At 40.3% G+C, this 10,763-nt stretch overlaps 1 protein-coding gene across 1 annotated transcript in view; it reads right to left on the bottom strand.

The window, feature by feature from the left end:
• PLD1 (phospholipase D1) overlaps positions 1 to 10,763 on the bottom strand; it is an 84,889-nt gene that overhangs the window by 2,991 nt on the left and 71,135 nt on the right. The window contains exons 23-24 of the mRNA XM_018553759.1: positions 992 to 1,145; positions 537 to 654 (exon numbers count right to left, since the gene is read on the bottom strand). Coding sequence (XP_018409261.1) covers positions 537 to 654; positions 992 to 1,145 — 272 coding nt within the window. The remainder of the gene's footprint in view (positions 1 to 536; positions 655 to 991; positions 1,146 to 10,763) is intronic.

The following is a 10,763-nucleotide window of genomic DNA, read 5'->3' as shown; positions in this document are numbered from 1 at the left end:
GCACACATATTAAACTTCCTCCCTCCCTCGCCCCCTGCACACATATAATACAATCCCCTCCCCCCTCCTTTCCTTCCAAGCCCCCTTACCTGCTTGCATCTGTGCAGAGAGGAGGCACATCATCATTCCCTTATGATCTAGTGGTGATTAGTAAGGTCTAGTGCACACCTTACTAGTCATCCATGATTCGGTCTGAGCTCAGAATTGACAGAGCTCCGGTCAGAGCTGACAGGAGCAGCTCGGCGGTCTGCATCCAACAGAGATGAAGACCGTGAACCGGCCGATTCATGGATGCCGCCCTCAGCGAATCTGCCGCTCCAGGCAAATGCCTTGTTTGCCTCGCGGCAGATACGCCCCTGACCAGAATACAAGGTGATGGATAGTGCTTCATCAGAACAGTAAGTGGAAATCTTTCAAAAGGGACTCTTGTTCCAGGAGTAACTGACTAAGAAGAGATTTCCCGAAACGGTGAAGAGATATATACTTTAGATACTTTAATTAACATTTGAGAAAATAGCACAATCAAAAAAGGTCACCTTATCAAAAATGGTTGTGTTGCGTGCACTGGTGGCCACCCAAACCTCTTTAAAGAATCGGTCACTGACTGGGTCCTGGATGTTGACAGAAGAATCATTTAAGCAACCAAGAATAAGCCTAGAATAGAAAAATACTTTAATATTAAGCTCACAAGCCTGACCTATGGCCATTTCTGGCACTAGTTCCCATATTATTAATGGTTTATATCCAAAATGCACACTTACAGTATATTTCTCCATAGATCAATGTCAACATAATGTAGGCAGCATACAAAATAGGTCAGTCTCTGTATATATTCTTCTTCAGAAAAGACCATTTTAATAGATATGGCTTCAAGTGACAGCCATTCATCAATATAAATGTTAAAGCAAGAGTTACTTGCCAACAGCCTTACCGTGTCATAATCTTGGTAGGCTTATAGAAAGTCCAGTTTATTGTCTTAGACTTGGCTTACCTGAAACAATGCATGCGAAGTGACAGAGCAAATTTTCCCGCTTGATAAGCCTCGCCATCCATGACCGAAGGAACCACTTCTGTGTCTTGTATAATAACTGCTATCTCACTGTCACGCTTTCCCATCATGCTGCGGTCATTAATATTAGCAGAACCTGAAAGAATGTATGAAAATTATGAATGTTCTTATTAACAAAGCAGTAATGACACAGGAATACATTCTGTGGACCCTGTGTCAGTAACTGTGCAGTTCCATCATAAAACTCTAAGCTCTATTAGGCAGTGCCCTCAACTTCTAGTATTTTAGGGGGAAAAAATAATTAAATATTATATATACACATATATATATATTTATTTATTACACACACACACAAACACACTATATATATTACATAACTCACACATAGGAAGTAAAAAGTCCAAGGTTGCAGCACTTCAGTGTGATTTATTCACAAAATAATATCAGGCCAAAATATAAAATAAGTTACGGGGAGCCTGACATTTAGGTGAATGTTCTCATTCACTATGGTGAATTTATGGTCATCAATGATATCCCCAAAAAACAGGAAAGGAGGCAGTCGAGAATTAATGCTGAAGAAAAGAGGTACAGATTCATGGTTTGAACACACTGTACCCTGTGAGACTTACAGTAACTGATTTTGATTTACATTTATTTTTGTAAAATATTCTAGGTGCGCGGTTCTTTTTTTAAATTAGATATCACTGATACTTTATGTAGTTTAAAATGAGACAAAAAAGTATATACATGTATTGATCTCAACTATAATAGAGTGTTGGGGGAGAAGGTAGATTATATACATTTGGTTGTCTTTTCCGGCGATATGTATCCTCTGTGAATTGTACCTTTTAAAGAGAATAATTACAATTTTATTATTGTCTAATTTCCGGTTTCTGACTGCTTGCATAAATACACTGAGTGGCCAGTAAATAGGGAAGCAGGTTATTTACCTCAACAGTAGAAGTGATTTTTTTTCTGAAGATATTGGTAAACAACACGATTTAACAGCCTTTGAACGTGGGATGATTGTTGGCGCTCAAGCCATGGAGCGAGTATCAGCAAAACAGCAGAATTCGTTAAATGTTCAAGAGCAGCTGTTGTTAAAGTGTTTAAAGACTGGACTGTCAGCCGAAAATCTGGGTCTGAACGTGCGAATTGTGGCCGTCAGCGACTAGTCAATGTTAGGGCAGAACGGAGAGTGGCAAGACTGGTACAAGACAACAGAAGGGCAACAGTGCAGTGTCAGATTCCTCGCATCACCTTTCAACATCTCGTGGGGTCACGAGGCGGCCCAACTAAGTCATCTTGCGGAGTTATCTCGTGGCCGAACGAAGTACTGATGGTGTGGTCATAATAATCTGGCCACTCAGTGTATATCCTGCTGTTATGTTGTAACAACTTTGTATGCATCTTCCTTCCTAAAAAAGGGCTTGCAGCCCGAAACTGTTGTAACATTTTGAAAACACTGCCGTTATTTTGTGAATACATTACACTGAAGTGCTGCAACCTTGGACTTATTACAGTAGAGCTGTATTAGATTGCTTTGTTGCGCTGCACTCCACTAATCTGCAACAGGTGCAGTTTTCCTCTGTCTTTATAATCTCTCTCATATATAAAATCTACTGTATGTTAATCAATCACTGTATATTCTCACTTTGTGCCATAATGTGGACATATTTGTGTAAAGTATATCAGTTACTGTTAATTTTTATTGGAATGTAAATCTTGCATTTTTTTATACATCTATCAATACCCTATTGGATATAGACATATATCTATATCCAATAGTGTACTGGAATGCAGTAACCAATGGTAAACACCTGATCTCATAAAAGCACATCTAGAATGAGTGTGTTCATTGCTTAAACTGTTAACTGATAGTTTTAATTGTATATACACACACACACACACACAAAGAAAAGCTCTATAGTTACAAGACTTTGTGTCCCAGCGGGGAGGAGAGAAAGTGACAGCCGGCCGAGCGCTGCGGGAGGAGAGCGCTGTGTTTGTGTTTTTTTTTGGGGGGGGGGGCCCAAAAAAAAATCTTGCACCAGGGCCCTTTGTTCCTTAGCTCCGCCACTGCTTACTTATAATGATAGTCTCATACCTTTGAGCTGGGCAACTCCCTATCCACTACATGCTACTGCCCGTTTGCAGTCATCGGAAGCCCGCCCCTGATTGCAGTCATCGCAAGTCCGCCCCTCAGGGTCTTGCGAGGGTTGTAAAGTGTATGGCCACCTTTAGCCAAATGACTGTTGGTAACAGTTGGTACAGCTGACCGAAGCATTGTCATGAGACTTTATCAAAAGCTGCCATACAAATTATTAAAAGTTTTATATAAATGTTAATAAACATACTACAAAGGGAACTTTTCCAGCACACAACACTTCATGGCACACGCTAGGATGGAAGATACTAGATACAGTGAAGTGAGGCGGAAAACAGCCCACATGGAGGGTTTTCTGGTCAACGATCTGGCTCACAGAAGACGTGGAGTCTGAGCAGTACTAGGAAAAACTACTATCAAGAGCAATAAGACCAATTCACCAGTGGTCCTACAACTCTGGTTTGCACAGAAATCAGAGGGCATTCAGTAGTAGATGTATATAGTGGACGTGAAAAACCACAAGAAAACATACTGTTTGAGAACACTTATTGTTAATGTAACTAGCTGCAGAGAGGAGAGGTGCTGTGTGATACAGTCAGAGGCCTTCTTATACACGGTTCACACTTTATTTATTCTTAAAGTGACATTAAACCCTCAGATTTTTTAACATAAAACAATACTGTAATGTGTGCCGTACTGTAATCCATGGTAGTTTCCCTTCTCTTTGCTGCTCTTCCTTTTAAATCCTCATGTCTTCTCATGCTGGGGGAGAACTTCCCTTTGCAGCTGAGTGCCTCTTCCTGTAGTGCTGGCTCAGGTTGTGAACCTGCACACAGACACCATGTATCCATTCCAGAGACAAGGCAGTCTGCTGCAAAACAGAAGTTCTGCCCAGCATGAGAAGACATGAGGATTTAAAAGGAAGAGCAGCAAAGAGAAGGGAAACAACCATGGATTACAGTAAGGCACACATTACAGTATTGTTTTATGTTACAAAATCTGAGGGTTTAATGTCACTTTAAGGCTAGGTTCACACTAAGGCGATTACGCTGGTGATCGGTTTTGTGCAGGTAACACCCATTTTTGTTTGCGTGATTTTGCTTTGATAACTGCGCTGTTGTGGACTACCGGCCGAAAATAGCTCCTGCACCTTTTTGCGTGACAGGCAATTTCTACTGCGCGACAAAGAGCAAAGGTGTAAAACAGCTTACATAGACTTGATGGTGGACATTTGTAGATGGAAACATGCAGAAAAAACATACAAATTCCATAAAGATAGCATCCTTAAAGTACATCTGTCATTTGAAAAATATATGGGTAATCACTGCTGGCCTCCTTTTGAAAATGCTAGTTGCCTGGCTATGTCTGGCTTTAATACTTTTAAGTTTGCAGTCAGCAAAACTTAGAATTATCTCATACTTGCTGCGGCTCAGTGACTCTCGGCATTTAAGACAAGGCAGGGAACTTGCATTTTTAGAAGCAGAGGCTAGCGGTGGAAGTCTACCTATCCCTCCAATTAAAGGTGTACTTTCAAGGATAGCAAGAGTAATAAACACTTAGCCGCTGTATAATAACACAATATTCAGAATGTTACTTCTCTTTTATTTTGAAATATTGATGGGAAAAATAGATCCCTTACTTGGTTCCAAAGCAGTGTCAATACAATGTGAAATAAATATGCGTATGGTATGCTTCTTTACATGAGCCAGTTAGTGCACAAATGTTACCCTAAGCGCAATTTCTCACCCCTGTCTACTTTGCTTCACCATAAGTTTTGGGCCTTTAATTTTTCCCAGAACATGTTCCGTTTTCATTTGCAAAGCTCCCTGTACAGGGTGGATACTAAGCTATAGAAATACAATTCCCACCTAGTGCATATGTAGAACAATGTCCACATTCCCAGTGCACGACATGAAATGAACAAAAGATTTTTGTACACCAACATCCATTTCCAAGTTCATTGAGGGACACAGGTTGAAAATAAGTATTCTAGAGTTATACGGCCACCTACAGGAGAAATAGACACTAGGCACATAGAAAACTGAAGCCCAGCCCCTTGAGGCTATAAATCCTCCCACCTCACATCTGTTCAGTTATACCAACCAATCCGAACAAAGAATGATAGCATATGGGGGAGGGAATGTAATGCCTTAGAATCCTAAGAATCCTTCTTTCTTGTTTGTCAATTGAGGGACACAGCTTGACAATAAGCAATCCAGGGACATCCAAACTGCAGGGCAGACACATCATCCTTGTTAAACTATGTACAGAAGGCTAGGTTGCAATCTTAAAGATCTGAGACACAGATGCCTGATGATGAAAACCTCAAGAAGCATTCAATGCCCTAGTAGAGAGGGCATGGAGGTACTTATTGCACAACTCCTAGGCTTGTTCAATAACCTGTCGAATCCACCTGAACGTAGTTGTTTTGGAAGCCGAAGAAACTCTTTTAGGAAACTATTGTGGAATAACAAACATGGAATCCATATGTCTAAATGAAGCAGTAACTCAAAGATGAACCATGACAGCCCTCACCACATCCATGTAATGGAGAAAGATCTCCTTCTTGAAAAAGAACAGATAGGGCAGAGACCTGGCTTTTATTGATAATAAGATTCAAGTGTTGTTCTACCCTAACCAAAGAAAAAAAACGAGACCCACTAAAAAGGCACATGACAGCTTGGGAATAATGGGAATGTTGGAATGTTGGAATGTTTAAGTTTGATATGTCTGGTACAATTGTTGGGGTTACTGTAAGTAGCCTCATACTGTGTAAATTTTATGCTGTGGAAAAAATAGGCCGAGCCCCTTGGGGTAGGGCTGAGAAAACAGAATAAAGTTTGTTTAAAAAAAAAGGCACATGGGGAAACCCCCAAACACTGACACCAGTGAAAAGAAGTCCTCAATGTTTGATTATAAACCTTGCTAGAGGTAGATTTATGAGCTCAAGCATGTTTGGGATAACGGAATCTGAAATATCCCCGTCTCTCACAACCTGGGTCAGGCCGTCAAAGCAAGCGAATGAAAAGGGTAGGGTGGAATATCGGTCCTTGAGTTAACAAGTTACAGAGTGCCAGCTAAGAGATGAGCTAGGTCAGTGTACCACACTTTCTTAGGTCAACCCAATGCTATGAGAGCTATGACTGGAATGCCTGATTCAGCGAAGGAGAGGAGGTAAGAATTTCAGATATAGATCACGTTGTATGGATACCGCACAACCACCATCTGCTGCATCCACCGTTGGGTTCCGTTTCCTGAAAATAAATCTGTCCAGCTTCTTGTTGAACCAAGAACCTTGCAAATTTACATCTAGCATCCCCCAATGCAGACATTTGTCCCCGAAAACCCCTGGAAGAGGCCATTCCCCCAAATCCAGATGTCTATAGAGAAAATCTTCCTGCAAGTTCTCCACCCCAGAAATGTGCACTGCGTAGATAGCTAGAACATGAAACGCCACTCAGGACAGGGTACCCCAGGACACTCACGGTACCCCATTATGATTGATGTAAGCCACAGCTATGGCATTACCCAATTTAATTTAGACTGGATGACCAGTCAGAAGGGGGGTCCAATTAATGACATGCAAATTGCTCATAACTTCAGGATCTTTATTAAAAACATTGATTCTGCCTGAAATCAAACTCAAAATAGACAGAGAGCCCCCAGAACTCTGCCCAACACAGAAGACTGGCATCTGTCGTGAAAATCTTTCACTGTAGAGGGAGAAAAAAACTCTGTCCTCTAACAATGCTGCACATTGAGAATGTGTTTCTCTCTATCGCCCATTGAGAGACAATAAGCAAGCTAGGGTTTTACAGCCACCTACAGGAGAAATGGCACAGGGGGCTGGCATTTAGTTTTCGATGTGCCATTTCTCCTGTAGGCGGCTGTATAACCCTAGCTTGCTTATTGTCTCTCAATGGGCGATAGAGAGAAACACATTCTCTAATGTAAGACCCACACATTTATTGATTTTAAGGGCTTGTTCACTCCATAAAAGGTGATAAAACAGATATCAGCTTCGGATGGAATTATATAATCCAACTTTTCTTTTTATCTTTACACACTGTTATATCTGTATATGAGAGCCATATAAGCGCAAACAAATCTACTGTACCATGTGTTCTCCACTCAGAAACTATGCAATTTCAAATTACCACTGGTCGGATATTAATATTAAAACACATTCACCTTGAGCAGCATTGGTAGATGATCTGTTGTGCAGTATAATTAATTTTTACGGCTAGTTCTCGTCTAATCATTATGTTCAAATAGGCGATTCTGGCACTTACTCACTAAAGGCAGTTCATTAGATGGAGGATGCAGGTTATTTGATTTGTGACTTGTCAACATAAGCTTTATTAACATTATTGCACCCTGTCCAATCTGCCTAAACCTAATAACAGAATGGATTCCATGCAGCTGCTCCAGGAGCATCAGTGATATTAAGTAATAAAAAGAAGCTCATGGGTAGAAAATGCATCTGTTTTCTATAATCCCACGTGTGAAATAAGGTAATAAGACTGCAGATCTTAAACAAATGGCAGCCATATGCTCAATTTTGCAATATTCATATGACATACTCTCAGACTGGGCTGTAGAATGCCAATTTAATTTAGGCAGTCTTAACTGGGCCCTGCATCCTGTGATTTGTTGCCAATATTATACATACAATTAGGGAGTGTTTAAATATTGTTTGTAAGTTAAAAGAAAAACCGTAGTCTAATGGCAAAGCAGGCATTGTTATAAAACAAATTTGGTTGAGATCTCTATGTACAACTAGTGAAAACAGTCACATCAAAATGTTCTGCAAACGCACAAAAGAGAATGCCAAAGTATGTAAAAAAACGTGAAAATAGCCACTGCTTTAAAATAAAAACCTCTCGGGTTAAACCAATTTATCTTGTTGTTTTTCCAACATTAAGGGCTGGTTCACACTAGTGCAATGTGATAATGGGCGTGTTATAATTACACTTTGTACCATGCATTGGTTTGCTGGGATGTCCTTGATTTTTATGCAGGATAGCAGTGTTGCGTCCCTGAAAAAGTGCCAGTTATGGTATTTGATGCGATTAGGTGCATTGGGAGTCCATTCAAAATGAAAATGAATGCGTGACTTCATGTGTGTGTTCATCACCGCACCGCACTGATGTGATCCCAGGCCGAGCCGGGAGGTCTGCATTTTTAGAAAAACAGCTGAAAATATACTTTTTCTGTCACTTTCTGCCTGGGGAATAATGTTTACCAAGTCAAAGAGTGAGGGTGAATCTCTCCAATGGGGACACAGCAATAAAAAAACAGTAAGGGGTTCTTAATCCTTTCCCCTCTATCCAAAACTAAAAAACAATAAATAAATGAATAAAATTGGGTTTATATACAAATTTAGGGATGTTGGAGATATTAGAATCAGTGAATAGCAAAATACTGTATTTTAACAACAAAAAAGGTAAGTTTAGCTTTAAAGCACTCTTTCGGTCTACATAATTATAAATATTTTTTGCGGAAAATGTTATCCCAGAGTATAGACAATGCCAGCAAAATTCTAATTTCAAAGCACTCTGTGTTCTTCAAAGAACAGATAACAGGTTTGTCAAGTTTAATTGCTAAACTTGACTTTGATTCAAGACAGATGGGCCCCATTCTGACAGTTAGCCCACTCCTAATGCTTGCTATTTTCTCTGCAAAATTCAACCATCAGTAGACATATGAAAATTGTTAATTCCATAAACAACACTTTTTGACAATCATTTACTTTGAAACTGGTTAAAATGAACCTTCAGTTTCAACAAAAATGGTCATCAGGGCTGGATTTCTATCAATGGAATTTTGGTGCTAAACAACACCCCTCTGCAACCACCATCTTCTTAAAGGTGCCCATACACTGCTCGATTCTCGTACGAGAATCGCGGGAAATCCCGCGATCGTATGAGAATCGAGCAGTGTGAACGGAGACGTGCGACCGTTTCTACTGTACGGTCGCACGTCTTCCGTCGAACCAGCATGTTCGAAAACCAGCCGGGAATCGTACGATTCTCGGCTGGTTAGAACGGTGCTCGGAAGACAAATGCTGAACGGGCCGGTGTGCGCACGCGCACACTGCCCGTTCAGCATTGCGGTCATCGGAAGCCCGCCCCTCAGGGGGGCGGGCTTGCGATGATCGAGAGTGCGATCTGCCTGTCCAAGATAGGCAGATCGTACGTTTTTTTAATCCCTGTACAACCATCGCAAGACTAAAGTCTTGCGATGGTTGTAGAGTGTATGGCCACCTTTACTCTGATCCTTTTCTTTTTTTACCGAGCCTAACCTGGCTTAACATTGCCTATACAAGGTAACTCTTTCTACCAGCAATGGGGGAAAAAAATTGCAGGTTATAAATATACAGGAAAAGCCGTCTCTTTGCCTCTGCAGCTATATGCTATATATAAAACAACATTGAAAAACAAATCAGACTTATTTACAATTAGCCAATAAGGGCAAAAATATAGAAGTGCTACTGCTGGTTTTTGAAGGTGCAAGCTCACAAGGCTGTAACCCCTATCCTCTCCTCACTTTTTAGTCAATCACCAACAAGCATAAAGCGCATTTATATTAGTTTGGAGACTCGATATACACATACTTGTTCCTGGATAGTGACTCCCTACATAGCAAAGAAAAGATAGGCACTGCCCAGATACCAGCACTTTCAAAAGTAAATCGACAATCATGGCTCCATAATTTCTATTGTAACATGGGTTCCCTGTAATGTTATTAAAAAGGACCTTTCCAATTCAAGTGGCAGCCAGCTATGTTTTTTTTTTTTTTAACTAAAGAAATTAAAATTTTGGAACAAATCTGGGTTCTATTTAAAAAAAAAATCAAACAGGCATTATAATAGAGTAACAAAAATATAAAATAAATATGTCTTTCTATATTGAAAATCCATAAGTTCTATATCACGCCTAATAACCGCATCAATCTAGAAGTTTGTAAACGTACTTTTTGAAGTTGCCCATATGATGTTCTTCCTCAATGCACTGACACAATTTGACTCTGCTCTGTGAATATGCACTTCCTTGTAGAACAACTCACAGAGCCTGCCTGCTGAACTACAACTCAATGTCTGAACAATGTAACATTCTCATTGCTTGCTGGAAGTAATGCCCTATAGTCTTGAGAAGTTGAAACTGCATCACATCAAGCAGCAGGGAAAGAGATAGGAAGCACACTGAGAATCCAGGAAGTTGTGAAAATGATGGGCAGACAGAAGGCAACACTCACTAGTTGAAAGGGATTTTTTCAAGTAAGACCTGATTGCATTATCAAAAACATTTATGCAATAATGTGCCAAGCTGAAAAAACAATCAAATATAAACAGTGAAAAATACAACAATGATTATAGGCTGAGCTCAAACCGCATAACATGCACAGTGAAATAAAGTCCAAAACGAGTCAAACGATGAGGTGCAGATAACGGATCAAACAATGCGATGCAACATGTACGAACAACATGAGCAGTCCTCCAAAGCAGACTTTATAGTGTGCAGGACAACATACTCTTTGAGAATCCTATACCGCCACCAAGTGAATGCACAAATTACAAAGGAGTGCTCACCTGGGTCTGTGGAGTGTGTTTTCCCTTCTTAAGAGGGGGGGGGGGGGGGGTTTCTT

The sequence above is a fragment of the Nanorana parkeri genome, unplaced genomic scaffold (assembly GCF_000935625.1).
Source record: "Nanorana parkeri isolate BGI_ZX_2015 unplaced genomic scaffold, ASM93562v1 scaffold129, whole genome shotgun sequence".
NCBI classification, from domain to species: domain Eukaryota; kingdom Metazoa; phylum Chordata; class Amphibia; order Anura; family Dicroglossidae; genus Nanorana; species Nanorana parkeri.
Note: the sequence above shows the minus strand (reverse complement) of the source record. Positions and strands in the feature narration are given on the sequence as shown.